Source organism: Hevea brasiliensis, chromosome 7 (assembly GCF_030052815.1).
Source record: "Hevea brasiliensis isolate MT/VB/25A 57/8 chromosome 7, ASM3005281v1, whole genome shotgun sequence".
Classification (NCBI taxonomy): domain Eukaryota; kingdom Viridiplantae; phylum Streptophyta; class Magnoliopsida; order Malpighiales; family Euphorbiaceae; genus Hevea; species Hevea brasiliensis.
This window is the reverse complement of record NC_079499.1, coordinates 6,022,373-6,042,015: the sequence shown is the minus strand read 5'-3', so window position 1 is coordinate 6,042,015 and position 19,643 is coordinate 6,022,373. Positions and strand designations below refer to the sequence as shown.

At 26.2% G+C, this 19,643-nt stretch overlaps 2 protein-coding genes across 9 annotated transcripts in view; both read right to left on the bottom strand.

The window, feature by feature from the left end:
- LOC110672040 (wound-induced basic protein) overlaps nt 1-6,461 on the bottom strand; it is a 47,003-nt gene extending 40,542 nt beyond the window's left edge. Inside the window, exon 1 of the mRNA XM_058149909.1 lies at nt 6,457-6,461. The gene's annotated coding sequence lies outside the window, so the exon portion shown is untranslated. The remainder of the gene's footprint in view (nt 1-6,456) is intronic.
- On the bottom strand, nt 436-9,975 carry LOC110672029 (membrane protein of ER body-like protein). Of its 8 annotated transcripts, none has more exons than XM_058149899.1 (11): nt 9,678-9,975; nt 8,978-9,231; nt 7,359-7,706; nt 7,147-7,206; nt 5,936-6,247; nt 4,470-4,562; nt 4,048-4,140; nt 2,391-2,498; nt 1,577-1,759; nt 1,267-1,328; nt 436-1,058 (listed from the first exon to the last, which is right to left on the bottom strand). In XM_058149899.1, the coding sequence occupies exons 2-11, from the start codon at nt 9,177-9,179 to the stop codon at nt 588-590; spliced, it is 1,932 nt and encodes a 643-aa protein (XP_058005882.1). In that variant the 5' UTR covers nt 9,180-9,231; nt 9,678-9,975; the 3' UTR covers nt 436-587. The 8 variants fall into 8 exon arrangements, with proteins under 8 accessions (XP_058005882.1, XP_058005885.1, XP_058005884.1 ...); XM_058149902.1 differs by having other exon boundaries at nt 2,391-2,483; XM_058149901.1 differs by having other exon boundaries at nt 5,936-6,244.
- Between the last annotated feature and the right edge of the window lie 9,668 nt (nt 9,976-19,643).

The following is a 19,643-nucleotide window of genomic DNA, read 5'->3' as shown; positions in this document are numbered from 1 at the left end:
GCGTTCAATTGTATAATTGTGTACACAATTTTTTTTTTCCAATTAATTTCCTGGTTTGACATTGCTTAAAGAAGAGGATAAATGACTTTGAATGACAATTTGTAAAAGTCTTGCATCCTTTTTTCATTTTGGTTACCACTAAGGTTAATGACCCATTTAACTGTTAAATTTGTATGTTAAGCACTTGATAGCATACTTGGGAGGCTTGAAACTTGGCATTTATGTTTCATCTAATTGTTTTCTTTTTCTTTTTCTCCCTCCTTTTCATGGTTTTATTTTCAAATTGCATGCAAGTGTTGGTGTGTGCTGCACAAACGTTATATTGAATCCCTGGGGATGCTAATCATCATATTGTGTCATGTACATGATTAAGCTCAACCTAAACTGTATCAACCTGAATTTCGCAGCATTATTGAATATCCAGCGCCTTCATAGTTATCGGATGCCAAAAAGTTTTGCTATTGCCATATTCCTAGGGAAAAAGGAACAAGAAAAGGATCAAGTGAAAAATCTGATGCACTAGTTCCAGGCTTTCCAAAAGCAAAGAAAATTACTTTAAACAAATCCCAAATCAAACTAAGTTGCGATCAATAAGTTGCCCATGCAAGTCTACCCGAATTCATCTCAGCAAGGGGCATAACAACAGCTACTTCTGACTTGAACCATCCATGCTTTTCAATTAGCTTTTTCAGCTGGTCACCTGCTACGAATGAAACTCCTGAAGCCATAACTCCAACAACAGCATAGAGCAGTATAGTGATTATGCAGTTCTGGGGCGGCTTCTGGACATAACCCTTAACAATGGCAAGTACAACAATGCACAAAAGAGAAGCTGCTGCAACTGCTGCTAGCGTGTAATGCTTATTGTCACTCTTCTGGAATGAGAAGGCATAAACTACAGGAGGTATTAACCCAAAAACAACGAATGATAATATGGCAACTGGGGCATGAAGAATGAAGTTCTGTCTCTTCCCAAGCAGATCTTCGTAACGATCTTCTCGTCCATTTGTCTGATCTGAGGTGCCTCTTCCAGATTGTTCATTTTTTAGTTCCCAAAGCTGTAATCTTACATGTAAGTTAAAAATGCAAGAACCTAGGTTTCATGTCAAAAGAATCTTGAGGTTTTGAGTATTAATTCAGGGCACCATTTGATCTATATAGAACCTATGTCTACAATGAGAAGAGCAAAATACTCATCCAAGAAGAAGTCATTATGAAAAATTGAAAACTTTGTATTGAACTCTATCGACAGGGAAAATTACTCACATTTTGTCCAATGATGAAGAGTCCACCAACGAGGCTTGCCAATGCCAGAGCTAGAATATTCACTGCAATTTGAAAAGAAAATAGCTGATTAAACCATGCAAGATGAACAAAGTGCAACTCCACAGTCCGCAATGACAGAAAGCAATTTTGTTGAACTTGTGATATGAATATAAAAAGCATAAAATATCTAATGAGAAATATACGTCAGCAATTCACAAATACCTTATAATTAATCAAAAGAAGGATGAATAAATGAAAACAAATGCAATTTACAGTGAACATTTCTAGAGCACTAGAGTTTTGAACTTACTTGTGGTAACATCAGCACTTGCAGCTGATGTCACAACAATTAAGCTTGTAATTGTTTCAGTCAAACCGCCGTATACAATGCTTTTCAGGACCCAATTTTTATCATCCGCTGGTTCAGAAGGGATTGTCTGCTCGTCTTCAACAATAAAGATTGGTGTGCTTGGAAGAAGTGTAGTTTCGACTACTGCTAATTTAACAAGCAGTGCATTCGATCATCCTTTAGAACATGGTGTATTTAAGATATAAAGTAACAAAGTAAAACAAATTATAGGAATATAATAAAAAAACTAGTTATTCATAGAAATAGTATTTTATTACAAAGTTTTTGCTACTACTTAGAAAAAAGATATAACAGAAAAATTTAATGATAAGTGAAAATTTCTTACCACATCTCTTACATACCTTTGCCACTTTGTTCTACAATAAAATTATCATTAATGTTAGCTTGAATTATAGGTCTTTCAAGTTCAAGCATTTGTAAGTGTTTCTCATTTGCATAATCAACACGTGTGAGCAAATGAACTAATTCAGAGAATAAAATGACCACAATAACAAAAATATTGCTTAGCTCATATGTGCTTAGAAGAAGTATGGTTTCGACTGCTACTGATTCAACAAGCAACGCATTGGATCTTCTTTTAGAAAAAGGTGTATTTAAGATGTAAAGTAACAAAATAAAACTTAGGAATATAATCATAAAACTAGTTATTCATAAAATAGTATTTTACTAAATGATATTTACCACTACTTAGAGAAGAGGTATTACAGAAAAATTGCATGATTAGTAAAAATTTATTACTACATCTCTTACATACCTTTGCCACTCTGTTCTGCATTCAAATTATCTTTAATGTTAACTTGAATTGTAGGTCTTTCATTAGGTTCAAGCTTTTGTAAGTGCTCCTCATCTGCATAATCAACATCTGTGAGTAAATGAATTAATTAAGAGAATGAAATGATCAAATTAACAAAAATATTGCTTGGATCATATGTGCTTGGAAAAAGTGTGATTTCAATTGCTGCTAATTCAGTAAGCAATGCATTCAATCATCTTTTAGAACAAGATGTATTTATGATGCAAAATAACAAAATAAAACTAATTATAGGAATATAATCATAAAACTAGTTATTCATAGAAATAGTATTTTATTACAAGGTATTTGCCACTATTTAGAAAAGAGATATAACAAAAAAATTTAATGATAAGTGAAAATTTTCTAGTACATCTCTTACATACCTTCGCCACTCTGTTCTGCATTAAAATTGTCTTTAATGTTAATTTGAATTGTAAGTCTTTCATCAGGTTTAAGCTTTTGTAAGTATTTCTCATCCGCATAATCAACATGTGAGAGTAAATAAACTAATTAAGAGAATAAAATGATCACATTAACAAAAGTATTGCTTAGCTCATATGTGCTTGGAAGAAGTGTGGTTTCGACTGTTGTCGATTTAACAAGTAGTGCATTGGATCATCTTTTAGAACAAGGTGTATTTAAGATGCAAAGTAATAAAATAAAACTAACCATAGAAATATAATCATAAAGCTAGTTATTTGTAGAAATAGTATTTTATTACAAAGTATTTGCCACTCTTAGAAAAGAGATACAACAAGAAATTTTAATTATTAGTGAAAATTTCTTACTACATCTCTTGCATACCTTTGCCACTTTATTCTACATTAAAATTGTCATTAATGTTAACTTGAATTGTAAGTCTTTCATCAAGTTCAAGCTTTTGTAAGTGTTTCTCATCTACATAATCAACTTGTGTGAGCAAATGAACTAATTAAGAGAATAAAATGATCACAATAACAAAAATATTGCTTAGCTCATATGAGCTTGGAAGAAGTGGTTTCGATTGTTGCTAATTCAACAAACAATGTATTGGATCATCTTTTAGTACAAGGTGTATTAAAGATAAAAGTAACAAAATAAAACTAATTATAGGAATACAATTAGAAAACTAGTTATTCATAGAAATAGTATTTTATTACAAGGTATTTGTCACTGCTTAAAAAAGAGGTACAACAGAAAATTTATTACTACATCTCTTACATACTTTTGCCACTCTATTCTACATAAAAATTGTCTTTAATGTTAACTTGAATTGTAAGTCTTTCATCAGGTTTAAGCTTTTATAATTGTTTCTCATCTGCATAATCAACATGCATGAGTAAATGAACTAATTAAGAGAATAAAATGATTAAATTAACAAAAATATTGCTTAGCATTTCGAAGAAGTTTGGTTTTAACTACTGCTGATTCAACAAGCAGTTCATTGAATCATCTTTTAGAACAGGGTGTATTCAAAATGTAAAGTAACAAAATAAAACTAATTATAAAAATATAATCAGAAAACTTGTTATTCGTAGAAATAGTATTTGACTACAAGGTATTTGCCACTACTTAGAGATGAGGTATAATAGAAAAATTGCATGATTAATGAAAATTTATCACTACATCTCTTACATACCTTTGTCACTCTGTTCTGAATTAAAATTGTCTTTAATATTGGCTTGAATTGTAGGTCTTTCATCAGGTTCAAGCTTTTGTAAGTGTTTCTCATCTGCACAATTAACATATGTGAGTAAATGAACTAATTAAGAGAATAAAATGATCACATTAACAAATATATTACTTAGCTCATATGCGCTTAGAAGAAGTGTGGTTTTAGCTACTGCTGATTCAACAAGCAGTGCATTTAATCATCTTTTAGAACAAGGTATATTTAAGATGCAAAGTAACAAAATAAAATTAATTATAGGAATATAATTAGAAAACTTGTTATTCGTAGAAATAGTATTTCATTACAAGATATTTTCCCTTGCTTAGAAAAGAGGTACAACAGAAAAATTACATGATTAGTAAAAATTTATTACTGCATCTCTTACATACATTTGCCTCTCTGTTCTGCATTAAAATTATCTTTAACATTGCCTTGAATTATAGGCCTTTTATAAGGTTCAAGCTTTTGTAAGTGTTTCTCATCTGCATAATGAGTAAATGAACTAATTAAGAGAATATAATGATCACATTAACAAAAATATTGCTTAGCTCATATGTACTTGGAAGAAGTGTGGTTTCAATTGCTCTTGATTCAACAAGCAATGCATTAGATCATCTTTTAGAACAAGGTGTACTTAAGATGCAAAGTAACAAAATAAAACTAATTATAAGAATATAATAAGAAAACTACTTATTCGTATAAATATTATTTTATTACAAGGTATTTGTCACTAATTAGAGAAGAGGTATGATAGAAAAATTGAATGATCAGTAAAAATTTATTATTACATCTCTCACATACCTTTGCCACTTTGTTCTATTTTAAAATTATCTTTAATGCTAACTTGAATTGCATGTCTTTCATCAGGTTCAAGCTTTTGTAAATGTTTCTCATTTGCATAATCAACATTTGTGAATAAATGAACTAATTAAGAAAATAAAATGACCACATTAATAAAAATATTGCTTAGTTCATATGTGCTTGGAAGAAGTGTGGTTTCGATTGCTAATTTCAACAAGCAGTGCATTGGATCATCTTTTATGACAAGGTGTATTTAAGATGCAAAGTAACAAAATAAAACTAATTATAGGAATATAATCAGGAAACTAGTTATTCGTATAAAAAGTATTTTTTTGCAATGTATTTGCCACTACATAGAGAAGAGATATGATAGAAAAATTGTATGATTAGTGAAAATTTATTACTACATCTCTTACATACGTTTGCTACTCTGTTCTATTTTAAAATTGTCTTTAATGTTAGATTGCATTGTAGGTCTTTCATCAGGTTCAGGCTTTTGTAAGTGTTTCTCATCTACATAATCAATATGCGTAAATGAATGAACTACATAAAGAATAAAATGATCACATTAATAAAAATATTGCCTAGCTAATATCGGTAAGAACAAGAAATTTCTGTAGATGATCATGACAATCATTTTGAGAATGATAATGGAGCAATGCACCAACATTATGATAATAATACTAGCAACCGTTAACTGCTCTTAAAAAAAGAATAATATTACAACAAAACTAAGGAAAAAAATGTATATTCAATATGTTAACATTAAACAGACAGGTCAAGCTACTGAAACAATGTCTTCCATGAAGAAAGAGAAGAAAAAAAAATCTCCATTGATCCTTTCTAAATGGAAATATTACCTAACAGTAGATCTTGCTTTTAAATTAACTATAGATTGGTTTAGCATTGTTGTTATGCTTAGCTCATTTTGACATAAAATTTGCCATAGAAAGCTCGAAAATAGCTAAAAAGTAACTTCAAATGATTTTTTTGCAACAATACTAGGAGGTTTGGAGTATAGATGTTTATTCATGGCATTGATTCTAGAGCATACCTGTTTTCCCATCTCTCATTGCCTCAGTTGAACTTACTCCTCCATCAATTTTCACCTTTTCTTGTAGTAAAGTATCTGGTTTTGGGAAGGTCACATTATCTTTGCTAGCGTCCTGGGGTTTAATCATTCCAAAATTTAGATTCTCTCCGACCATATCAACAGGTGATGAAACAATATTTGTTGTTGGAGCATGACCATTTTCATCATGTAATGTTTTATTTGGTTGAGTAGTTCTATCATAGACTGTTCCCACCAAAGAATCTCTTTGTAGCAATGAATCACTTGGTGGATCTTGGAGAACATTAGTTTCTGCTGCATCAGCACGTTAGTGAGAGAGCATGAGAATGATATATCAGTACTTAATTGAAATAACAGAAACAGGAAGAGCAAATAAAAGTTAAACCTTCTATAATTTAGAAGCAACAGTTCCCCACTTAAGATTTACTTAGCAGTACCAATTACACTTATACAAGAAAAAAGACCATGAACAGTGTCGAGTATTTAGAAGCAAGATTATCATTTGCTTCCCAAGACATGGGGCCAAGAATGCACTTCAAAAGAATCAATTATCATCCACTGCATAGAGCATGCCATAGACATGGATAATAATTCAAATGTTTACAGCTATGCTATCTGGAATTGTCCATTTCTTAATTCAAAAATTGAAATTCAGAGCTTAACACATGTATGGGCGAAGTGAAATCAAATAAAAGTGTAACACAACGCATGAAGCATCCCACACTTGTGGGCTCTGTGGGGTTAGTGTATGCTGTTTCTAAGGCTCAAATAAGATGCCAAATTGTAAGGGCATGCTTCAAGCCTTTCTTTTTTTTTTTTTTTTTTTTTTTTTTTTTTTTTGGGTTGGGGGGGGGGGGGGTGGGTGGTGTGGGGGTGTTTAAAGGAGAGCGAGGGGAGACTTCAACTCAGGTTTTTGCCCAAGAGTTGCACCTGCAATTGGGCTAGGCCTGCGGATGCCACTCTAACAGTACTCTCATGTTTCCTTTTGGTTTTTTCAAATGTAGCCGAGTTTGAACTTTGACAGAGAATATCTACCGGTGAATGCCTAGTTCATGTCCCTTCTAATAGCTATTTATGAGTGGGGACATATGTCTGTCCTTATGCATACAAATAACTTTGTTTGCTGTTTCCTTCCTACTTCACCATCAAGCATTTCTAATAGAGTCATAGAAAGACTGCAGAAGAAACATTACCTTGCTCTTTCCACCTAATTCTTTCCTCATTCGGTGCAAAGGTATGGATGAACCATTCACCTGTTGAGTACAACAGAATGGTTTAAATAACAGCACATATCATCCTGAATAGCCTATGCAGGATCAGAATGACCAGCACGTATTATATGGCATGTACAAGCATTTTTTGGATGAATCCTTGCAGGGACAGAAAAAGATTGAAGCAAAAGTACCTGCAGGAATGAGAAAACTAAAGCATGATGTGCATCTGAATGTATCAATCGGTTGAGGACCTGATGCATAATCACTTCCCGATTCTCGAATAACAACCTTCTTTATACAAGAATTGCAATTAGGACAGAAGAACTTGTGTGCAACTGGCTTCTTAAAAAACTCGTCCAGATATAATTCTGTTTCATCCTGTCTACTTCCTTTTCTGAAGGTAATACTTTCACATGCTTCTGTCCCATTGTTGGAAGGTGGAAGGCTTGAAACAGCCAGTAAGTTTTCAGTCTCAGAAATTGGAGTAATGTCAACATTGCCTTCTTTAGAGTCGTTGAATCCGTCAATAGATTCAGTGCCTGAACCATGCACATAATTATCAGTTGCAAGATCAAGACAAATCAACACAGAATGAAAGATGGTGCATTGAAGAATCCTGCAATTATGACCTCTAGAAATGGAGGAAGGGATTAAAAAAAGTCCAAATCCTAAGGTTGTCTCTTCTACCTACAACAAGACCAAGAAATAGATATGTTTCTATAAATGTTGGGACTAAATAGGAGGTCCAACTTGATGCCCCATCATGTGCCCTCACTATACAAAAGAAATCAAATCAACCACAAATCAAGGTAAATGGCAAATATCCTGCCCTCTAAGAGTCTTCCATTCACTTATATTGTGAGCTATTTAATTTTATAATTTTATTTTTAAAATTAATAAATTCTTAATAGAATAAATTTTTTTCTCATTTATAAAAATACTGATGTTACCCTTTTTTTTTCTTTTTAATTTATTTTCTACCACATTTTTTTCGTCAGAAATGAAAAATAAGAAATTTGAACTCAAATCATTTTTTCTTTTAAAAAATAAGCAGTACATACTCCAATGAGGTTAGTACAATTGATAAGGAAAGGTTTTATTTCTTATCAACCAGGGTCGATTCCCACGATTCCAGTGAGAAGCACTTTATGATGTGAGAATCACTTAATGATTATTTAGGATAAATATCATGTGTAGTTACTATATTTTAATAAAAATTATTAAATTTTAATTTTTTTTATAAAATTTATTACATTTTAATTTAATTTTATAAAAATTATTATCACCTAAAGATTTCTATATTAATTTACAGTCCTATTAACTATTTTATAAATAAAATTATATTATTTTATTAATTTCAAAAAAAAGAAAATAGATGTATAAAACGAATCCAATTATTTATGTTGCCACTAAATCTCTTTTCTTTTTTCATTTCTTCTTAACTAGTCACCAGTCACTGTTAGATAATTTTATTTATAAAATGATTAACAGGTTCAATAAATTAACTTGAAAATTTTTAATTTCTGATCAATGTAATTTTTATAAAAATAAATTAAAATTTAATAAATTTTATTAAAAAAATTTAAAATTTAATAATTTTTATGAGAATATCCATAAAGTTTAGTAATTGCATGTGATAATTACTCTTATTATTTATCTTAAATGCAATGTAAGAGAGAGAGAGAGTGCACTCTTAAAATCATTCCATGAAGAGAAATAGTCTTGATATGCATTCTTTTATATATATATATATATATATATGTAATACCAATGTAGAATAAATATATAGCTTTGTAATTTGTATGCTTACCTCTACTCTTGCTAAAGAAAATCCCACTTTCTGGCTTCCCATTAAGTTTTTGATGGTGGGAAGAAGATTCGACTCCATTGGGTGTTACAGCTCTCGTGGTGGTGGTGGATTTCTGGCTGCTAGGATGGCAAGGCAGCCTTCCTCGCAACCCCACCTCTGCCACCTCCTCCTCCTCCTGTTCCCATTGCTCAACTGGATCCATCGGCCTTTTTCTCAATGGCTACCCTTCTCCGAGAAAACCTGAGTCCACGTACCTTGATCCCTCATTTTTATAAGCATAAATGCATGATTGAGTCAATGGAAATGCATAGTTGAGATGGGAAATAGAGATTTGATGACTTTCTTTTACAAAACGTTAATGCGAGCTGCAGCAATCAGCCTAAACACTACCTCAATTACCAAGAGTAAAGTTTCATAAAGTTTCATGATTCACCCTTCCACCTCTAAATATTAATATAAACACAACTTGTCGGGAATATGGCCTTTGTCATGAGCTAGCATTGATGTGCATAGAACATACATATATTATTCTCAGATCTCAATAGTGAATCATTTTGTAAATTTTAAATGAACTCTTTATTATTCAATTCAAAAAGGAGGAAAAAAGAATGCATAGAAAATAACGAGAGGCGTGAAGCAAGAAAGATTATGAATGATTTCAACCTTCTTCCCATCATGAACCATTTATGATATTACGTACCTTATATTGCTTCGTCTCTCCTTCTGAAACTAGTAGATGAGAGCATCAGTTGCAGATATTCCTGGAGACTACTCTTTATTTATTTATTTTTTTAATTATATATATTTTGAAGTGAGGATCCCCTTCTGAAACTATTCTCTCCTCTCTTGGCTTAAGGCTACTGTGGAAAAAGGAAAGAACGGATTTTAAGCTCTCTGTGCTGTGTTCATGAGGTTGGAGATGAATTGATGGGTAATGTATAGGATTTTCTATTGTATTTACAGTTTACTTCCTAACAATGTAATAGCTATTCCCTCAATTTCTATGAGAAATAAGTCGGTCCATCACATATATAGTCATATTGTTCATAAAATAGTCTTTCTATTAAAAAGTCTCTAATATTTTAATATTTATAAAATATATAAATCATTATTAAAATTTAATCAATTTATAAAATTATTAAAATGTGTTGAATTTTAAAATATGTAAATTATTAAAATTTAATCTATTTGAAATAAAAGTAAAAATCCTATTCAAATTACTTGAATTTTAATTTCTATTAATAATATATTCATTTTGTTAATAAAATATTTTTTAATTACCCACAATGAATTGAAAATTGTAATAATTTAATCCATCACAATTTACTTTTTATAATTGTTTAATTCTCAATATAGTTAAACTGTAAAATACTTAATAATTTTTTTTTTTATCCATATATCTTTCTATTCATAGAAGACTAATGGCTGCCCTCCTAATGATATCTTTTTTAAGAATTAAACATTAGTTATTCCTTTAGAAGTACAATAGGCCTTACCATTATACCTAATACTTATTAGTGTCTAAGAAATAAAAGTTATCTCATAATCAACTTGTTAATAGTGAAAGTTAAAGATGATAATCTCACAATTCATTAATACAATAAGGGCCCTGTTTGATAATATAAGCAGTTATAGTATTTGTTAACTATTTTAATAATTGTCAATTATTAGCTATTAGCTGAAATAGTTAGTTGTTTACATAGTCATTAAAACAAAAGTGTTCGGTAAAAATAACTGTTGAATTAGTTGTTAAATGTAAAAATAGTTATATAATCTTGTTGACACTACTCAAGACACTCCTTTAATCTCTAAAAGTTAGTAGAGGTAGGTTTTCATAAAACACTCCCTCAACCTCTAAATATTAATATAAATATTATACTACCGAACAGTATAAATAAGAGAGGTACGTAATGTTTTTATTAGAATCAAAATACTAAATGTTACTGTTGTTGAATAGAGTCGATTTCAAAACTCATATAATTATGAAGTGTATGTTCCATTGGTAAAATCAAATCCAACGAAACAAAGACTTGCGTAGGGTTACTCATAATGGTAAGTAACTCAAAAGCACATAATATAATATAAAGCATGATTCATGTGGGTGATATATGATTTTAAAGGTGATTCTTGTGAATTGCACTGTGTCTGGTATGCATCACACCATAAGTGAGAACACAGGCGAGGAAGTTAGTATTTTAATTTGTTTGGTTCTTTTGAAACTTAAAATAATTTTATGATTTAAAATATAACTGTTAGGGATGAGTCTTTTCACACCCTTGCCATCTTGATGCTTTAAGTGAAATCATTTTTTGAAAAGGAAAAATTTATTTTCATAACTAAAATAGTTAATGGCACACTTTTTTTTAATGTAATTTTAATTGTTTAGCTTAATTATTCTTATAAAATATCATTCATATTATTATAATTATCCATTACATTAAATATAAAAAATTAATATCCTTCTATTTTTGTTCCAAATAATTCTTTTTATAATAAATTAAACAGACAAATAAAAAATGTAATGACTCAAATCGAGGGCCATTAACGACGTTAGGAATCGAGTTAATTTAAAATCACCAAAACTCATAATAAGTCTAAAGATCTATTATTACCTATTATAAATGTTTTTATATAATCTCTTTAAATGTGTATAAAAAATCTTACATTTTCAATTTTTATATATTTTTTTTCATCTTCTTATTTTTAGAGCTTGTAATTAGCCACTATTATTATCTTAAAATAAAAATTTGTCCTTCCAGAAAAAGATGATCTTATAAACTAATACTTTAGAGTATTTAGGGAAATCAAAACACAAAAAACTTGTGGTCTTACAAAAAATAAATAAATAAATCTATCAAAAATTAATTGAAAATACTACCATTGGCATAAAAAAAATTAAAAAGATATTTATTTTAATTTAAAAGAAAAATAAAAGATAAACAGTGAGATTTTTTTGTAATCATAGAAATGTGAAAAAGATGAAAAATTAAATACATACCACATTAATATTTTATTCATTATTAGTTTTTTTCTGTATCAATTTTTAATACATAATTTCTATTAATTTTTTTTGTATATGATATAATATAATTATAGTATTATAAATATTACAATTAATGATTTAAATTAAAATATTAATTTTAATGTTATCTTAACTAATTATAAGTCAAAATATTTATTAGTTTAATAATATTTTTATTGCCACAAAAATATGTGTTATATTATTAACATATAATGTTAACTTAAATATAAAATTAAATTTATTATAATAAAAAAATGTAATAATAAGTTTTAAAAATATAAATGAAGAAATATCTTTAAAAATTAAAATAAATTAATAATAAATTCAAGTTAGTCCATTTAATTAAATTTATTCAAACTCTGTTATTTTACTTTTTTTTTTTAAAGTTTAATTTGCTTTTTTTTATAATTTAAAATAATATTAACTTAATGAGATTATATAGCTAAATTAATGTGAAAAAAAAAATTTATAAAATTAAAATATATGATAATTTTTAAAATGTATTTTGTAGTTTAGTGCATCATTATAAAATTTTAATTTTCACTAAATTAATTTATTGAAATTTTATGCTATCATGTTGTTTAATACAAATAATTTTAAACCCTATTTAATATATTATTTAATATATTTAATAAGTATTTTTACTTTTTTAAATTATAAATTATATTATATATTTTTTTCTCAAATATTATATTTTATATGTTATAAATATATTATAGATTAAAATATAAATATATAAATATAAATTTAATCATGCATTTTTAAGTATTTCACAATAATTATATAACTAATACTCTGGAGTAGTGAATTTTTTTCTCCTTTTTCTTTTCGTATATTCCTCTTATTTTTATTGTTTTAAAAATTTAAAACATAATAATTTAAAATTAATATTGAGATGATTATAGCTTTCTCATATAAATATATGCAAAAATATAATTAGCTGAATTTTCTTATAACGTTATGGTTAAAATTAATAACTTTGCTTAGATTGACTAATAAATTAAAAATAAAAAAAATGTTAATGCTCATAAAGATATCAACAAATTATAATTAATCTATATTTAAACTAAGTATACCCAAGAAAATTAAAATTCATACCATCACATGCAAAATGTATTTTTTATGTTAAAAATAATATTAATTATATAAATATTATTGGATGCATTAATATTAAATATTAAAGAAATAAAAAAATTAATCTATTTAAGTCTATATAAATATCTTTGAATTTGCAAAGATATCATTTGATATTGACAATAATAACAAATTACTAATAATTACATTAACATGTCACTATCCTTATAAAAATTATACACGTCACACAAAAAAAATTAAAAAAATTTAAAGACTTACAAATTGATTTTGACCATTAGAGAAAAAAAAATACATACAAAAATATAATGAAGAAAAAAAAAAGAAAATCACATTATATATCAAAGTTAATTAGACTTTCACAAAAATACAGTATTTAAATGTAAAACCTTATTCATTATTAAAAAAAAAGCTATAAATTTATAATAAATAAAATATTTATCACTGAGTATGATTAGAGTTTTATATTTATTGATATAAATAAATTTTTTATTTAATTAAATAATTAATTTTTAATAATAATTTTATAATTACATTAATTAATAGTTAATTTTTTAATAGTAATTTTATAATTTAATATTATACCTTTGTAAAAATTTAGAATAATTAAAAAATAAATTAATGAAAATGAATAGTTATGGTAATATTGACAATTGAAATTATTTACAGATCAGAGATGGATAAATTGTCACTAAACATTATTAGTGACAAATTATGGATAAGCCCTTATTACTAAAATTATTAGTGATATATAGGTGTCATAAAAAGTTATTAACGATCAATTTAAATGGTTAACGATAAATATATTGTCGCTAAATTATATTATTAGCAACGAATTTATATATTTATTACTATATATATATATTTTTATTAATATTTTTATAAATAATAAAAATTATAAAGGGTACTTTTTACAAACCCAATATCCTCATTCATACATTTATATAGATTATTGATATAGATATAGAGATAAGATTATATAAATCAATAATTAATATGCATCATTCACGTTATTTATAATTAATATTAGTAACTTTTCTAATTTTAATTAATATTTAAATTTTAATAATAATTTAGTCAAATCATGAGTAAGATAAAAATAAAAGTGATAATGGAATCCTAGATTTGTTTGTTATTGAGAATAATATATTTTTAAATATAATATATATTTTAAAATATAAATAAAAATTTGAAAAATATTATTTAACAATATTTAAAATAACATTTATTATAAAAAGCATATTTAAAATATAATCTCCAACTGATAATTGGTGATAATGGGTATTTAATATTGTTTATGTCAACCATCACATTCGTAATCTTATTGAAAATTTGGTAAGATTTTTATAATTTTCATATCTTGGATTTAGTATAGACTTCATAGATTAATATTTTTAAATTTTAATATAATTAAATAATATGTAAACTTTTATCATAATAATTTATTTACTATAATTTTTTAATAAATATAAAAAAGCTTTGTTGTTAGATGAAAATTTTTTTCCTTTGTCCAACTAAGTAACAAAAGTGTTCCTCTATAAGATTATGATTTTTATTTTTTTATTTTTTATATAGAAGACCCCATTAAGTTCGCTTTTAATTTTTTTTAATTTTTAATAAGTAATATTCTATAAATATAACTAGAAAAATTCCTAATAAAATAGATTTCATATATTAGTATTCTTAAATTTTATTAAGTCAGTTTCTAATAATTAATTAATTAATAATTTTGTGGTAATTAAATATTTATAAAATTTTATTAAAATTTAATATTAAATACGGATAAATATATTATCTAAATAATAAATAACGTAAATAATATTTAGCTAGTTACAATAATAATTTGTCTCCTTTTACACAAGAGATATAAATTGTGATAGATAAATTTTTATATAATTAATCAAATAAAATTTTATATAGTATAAATTCTTCTCAATTTATAATTTTGATGCCAAACCAAATACATAGCTGTAGGTCTAAACAATAAACATCCGAATTTATATAAAAATCATAATTATTATATTTTTTTGAAATTGATTAATTTAATTTTATATTATCTAATTAAATAAAATAAAATTAGCCCTTTATTAATAATATAAATGAACATGGGTAGTTTTGAAAATCCCAATGTTCCCTCATTTCATAAATTTATATAGACTATAGGTTATTAATTAATTGTATTTTTTTATTTTTCATTTATTGATTTTTTATTTTAATTAATTACTTCTTATGAAATTTTATATTTAATTAAAGTTAAATATAAGTGGGATTAAAAATTTTAAATTTATATGAATATAAAATTAAGAATTTTAAAATTTATACAAATATTAAAATTAATTTAAATAATAAAATATAATTGTAATTAATTTAAAAAATGAAGGGCAATTTAGATAAAGCAAATGTTCCCTGTTCCGACATTTATATATAGTATAGAAATGTGAATAGTTAATCAATTTATAAAGAAAATGTGGAAAAGAATTATAAAAATCACATTAAAGACCAATAGTTAAAAATAGGATTTAAAAAATTATGATTTTAGTCATTATATGTATATGGTTGTGGAAATAGGCTAACCCCTTAAGTAAGCCATCAATTTCATTTACTAATTGGTTCCTATTAACCAAAAAAATTAAAATCAATTGGATTTTAGCCTAATAGTAAAATTAACCAAATTATGATCTTAAAATTAAAAATTTTGATATTTTTTTGTTTGATATATTTTATGTTATTAATTGATTGTTTGTCTATTTTATAGTTGCCAATATATTATAATTATAATTAATATTATTTTTATACCACGATGCATTTGCAATTTTTTTATTACAAAAATTAAGAACTTTAGTGAAAAGAAAAAAAAAAAAAAAAACCCAACTCCCCACGGCACCGTTTCTAGGAGTTGTGTTGAGGAGATTTTCTATGCTAATCATTGGATGGACTGCTAAAATTTAATTTAATGATAAAATAAATAAAATAAGTTAAAAATCTAAATAATCATAGAAGACACTAATAATATTTCTCGAGACAAAATAATATTAATTATAATATTTCTATATATTTCAATCAATTAAATATTTTATATGATATTATCTTATGATAATGAAGCCTTGCTTTAGTCAGGAAATAATAAAAATTATCTTTGTCTGACAATATAAATTAATATTTTTTTAATATAATGAGTTTCATAAATAAGTAAAAATGAAAGAAAAATTATATGCATAAAATGCCAATTGATATATATTTTTTATATTTTTTAATTCAAATTTTATTGAGAAGCTAAGGCTTTCACCTTTTACATTGTCTAAATTTTAGGGTTAGGTTGGAATCTAAATTGAGAATTCACCATCACATCACAACTGTGATGCATGGAAACAACAAGGGTTGATGTTCCCTGTTCTGAAAATGTTTCTGATACGAAAATGGTGAGACATAATAAGAAAGCGTTTCAAAGTCATCCTTAAATTTTGAAAGTTAGAAACGCGTTTCAGATATCGAAAATGTGTTTCTTTGAAAAATAAAAAATAATTTTAGATTAAAAATGCAGACAAACAAGACAAGGCTGTCACATAGGCAGAGAAAGAGAAGAAAAATAAAAAGTTGTGATTTTCTGCGATTCCTAATGGAAGCTTCTCTTCCTCATATCGGTGGTGATGTTTTCCATCTCTAGTTGTTGTCTGATCATGGAGCTCTTCATTTTGGCAAACCCCCTCTGTTCCGTTTCTTTGATTCGAGTTGTATTTGGGTTGATTTCCTTGGGTCTTAGTGCTCATTTGTATTTGGGTTTGGATTTAATATTTCTGAACTGGGTGTAAATGTGTTGGTAAGGCCTTTTTTTTAAGCCCACTTTGCTGCTTTCATGAATTAGGTTATTTAACTCAAAATTATTTAAACTGATTCTAAATTTTTTAGATAAAAACTTAGTTGAGTTGAGTTTTAATAATATATTTTAATAATATTTTTAAAATATAAAAAATAACTTTTTCTTTTAAAAAAAATAAATTCTTTTTTATCTTTTTATTGATTAAAAAATATTTTTTATTAATCTATTTTCTTGAGTCTTCTAAAAATAGAAAGTGTGTGCAAAACAAATGAAAGGTTAATGTTTTTTCTTTTTTATATGGTTGAATGTTGATTTGTATTTTATTTATTATTAGGTTTCTTTCATAATTTATGTTTGGATATATATATTTTTTATATCTACGTGTTTTTTTCACATTTTTGTTTTTTATATATTTAAAAGGTCATTTTTTTGTATTCATTTTTACATTTTTTCATGTATGTATTTTCTCATATAAGTATTTTTATTTCTGTACCAGCAACATAACTCAAAATGGATAAATAACATAAACGATATATTAATTTAAGATTATGTAATAATAAGATATTTAAAGTTTAATTTATAATACAAAATCTTATAATTTTGAATTTAAATAACATAAAACTCCCTTATTATTTATACTGACCTAACATTTATTAAAATAAAAAATTATATTTTCATGAAATGATAGTTTTAAGTAAATCGATTCTAAGTTATATGTACAATTTTAATTGTTGTAGTTATATGTAAATAGGTAATAAAATTAAATTTTTTTTCGAGAAAAGTATTATTTTAAATATAACAAGTATCTTGCTGATAAAAATAACTTAGAAATTGATTACTAATATCACAGGAGGTTTTTTGTGACTTAAATTAAGATTAAAAAGTATAGTAAATTAAAATTTAGATATCTTATTGTTACATACATTAAGGAATGGTACATAATAAAAGGGCAAGAAAGAGTAAGGGGGTATTTGGTTTATCATTTTGATGTAGCTAATAACTGATAGACATTCAAATAGGTAAATTGCAGTATTTGGCAATATTAAAAAAATAGAGCTAATAGTTGATAGGTAACTGATAGGATACCTATCGGCTGTAGTTTGTAAAAGCTTTAAAAATAAAGTTTTTTTAGTTGATTTTATTTTATTTTTTATTTAGATCATATTATCATTTTTTATGTAACTCGAAAATTAATGTTATTAATGTTACTTGTATTTATTTTTTCATTTATAATTTTAACACCCTTAATTAGCATACTGGAATTTTATTAAAATATTTTTTTTATTAATAACATAAAATATAAAATACTTATTTATTATGAAAAAGAATACTTTTTTCTAAAAACTTAAAATTATAAGATTTTCTTTTTTTTTATCAATAATAAAATTACTTTATTATTTGATAACTACATTTTTTAAATTATTTAATTACTTTTGTAAGAATTTAATTATTTTCTTATTTCAATAATAAAATAAATAATATAATATAATAAATTAATAATTATATTTTCATTTTAATAATTTAATAAATAATATAATATATTAAATTAATAATTATATATTTATTTTAGTAATAAAATAAATAATATTATATAATAAATTTTATAATTTTATATTTATTTTAATAATAAAATAAATTATATGATAGACACCCTTATTAATCATTTTACTTATTAATAATAATTATTAAACATAATTTTACTAAATACTTAATATAAATTAACTATTATTAATTATCAATCGTTAAGATCAGCTATCAGTAATAGTTATCAACAGTTATAACTATACATCTAACAATTAAATTAAATAAGCCTTAAATAAAAAAAAATAAGAGTTATCAATAAAAAAAATTTTATATTTAAAAAAAATTAATATAAAAATAAAAAAATAAATTTATTCTTTATATTTAAAAAAATAAAAAAAATAAATTTTTAAAAATATATAAATAAAAATATTCTAAACTTTTATTTAAAAAATTTCAAATTTACTTTTCCGCCCCTTACCTTTAATTCACTTTATCTTTGTTTACCCATCTTCCCCTTCATCAAGCTTACCCTGTGGTAATGATGATGAATCCGACACAAAATCCAAACACCACATCTCATATATCCCCTGCCAGAATCCACACCCACGATTAAAATCATGGCTCATTCGCCACTCTCCACACACAGAATGCCATCGCTGCAGCATTTCAAAGGTGCAGAAATGTGTGTCCAACGGACTCGACAACGCCAGTGACGAGTATAGAAAACCCATTCTTAAAGCAAATTCGATCATTGAACTCAGTGCTACAGATCGTGGAGGAAATTAGTGGCCTCGCAGTGGAGATCCTCGAGATACCTAACCCCTTTCTGAAACCGTGGCAACTCCCTTGGGAAGCCATGAAGTTTCTATTGTGCTTCTCTAGGTTGGCGGAGGAGCCGAAGGTGGAGAACTTCCCTGGCATTGGCTAAAATTTTTTTTCCTAGCAGTGTGAAAGGTCAAAATATTTATTATTTATTAAATTAAAATTTAAAAAAATTCGTGAAACTCAAAAGCATAAAGACACGCTCTTTGGCAAGGTACCCTTTTTATAATCACTTGCCCCCAACCAGCAACAACTGTCTATTCTCCACTCCACACACGGCAGTGGCAATCTCGTTATTTCAATCAAATCCGGTGGCATTCCGTTCTCTCCTCACTCCCTCGGTCCCATCGCCGAAGCCCATCCCCTTTAAAACACACAAAACACACGCG

What these genes read in the sequence shown, in the direction of transcription:
- LOC110672029 (XM_058149899.1), bottom strand. Translation starts at nt 9,179, where the DNA reads ATGGATCCAGTTGAGCAATGGGAACAGGAGGAGGAGGAGGTGGCAGAG. An exon ending in TTCAGAACAGAGTGACAAAG is followed by an intron (nt 2,499 to 4,047) that starts GTATGTAAGAGA and finishes ATTTACTCACAG; the next exon opens with ATGTTGATTATGCAGATGAG. An exon ending in TGCAGAACAGAGTGGCAAAG is followed by an intron (nt 1,760 to 2,390) that starts GTATGTAAGAGA and finishes TTAAATTAGCAG; the next exon opens with TAGTCGAAACTACACTTCTT.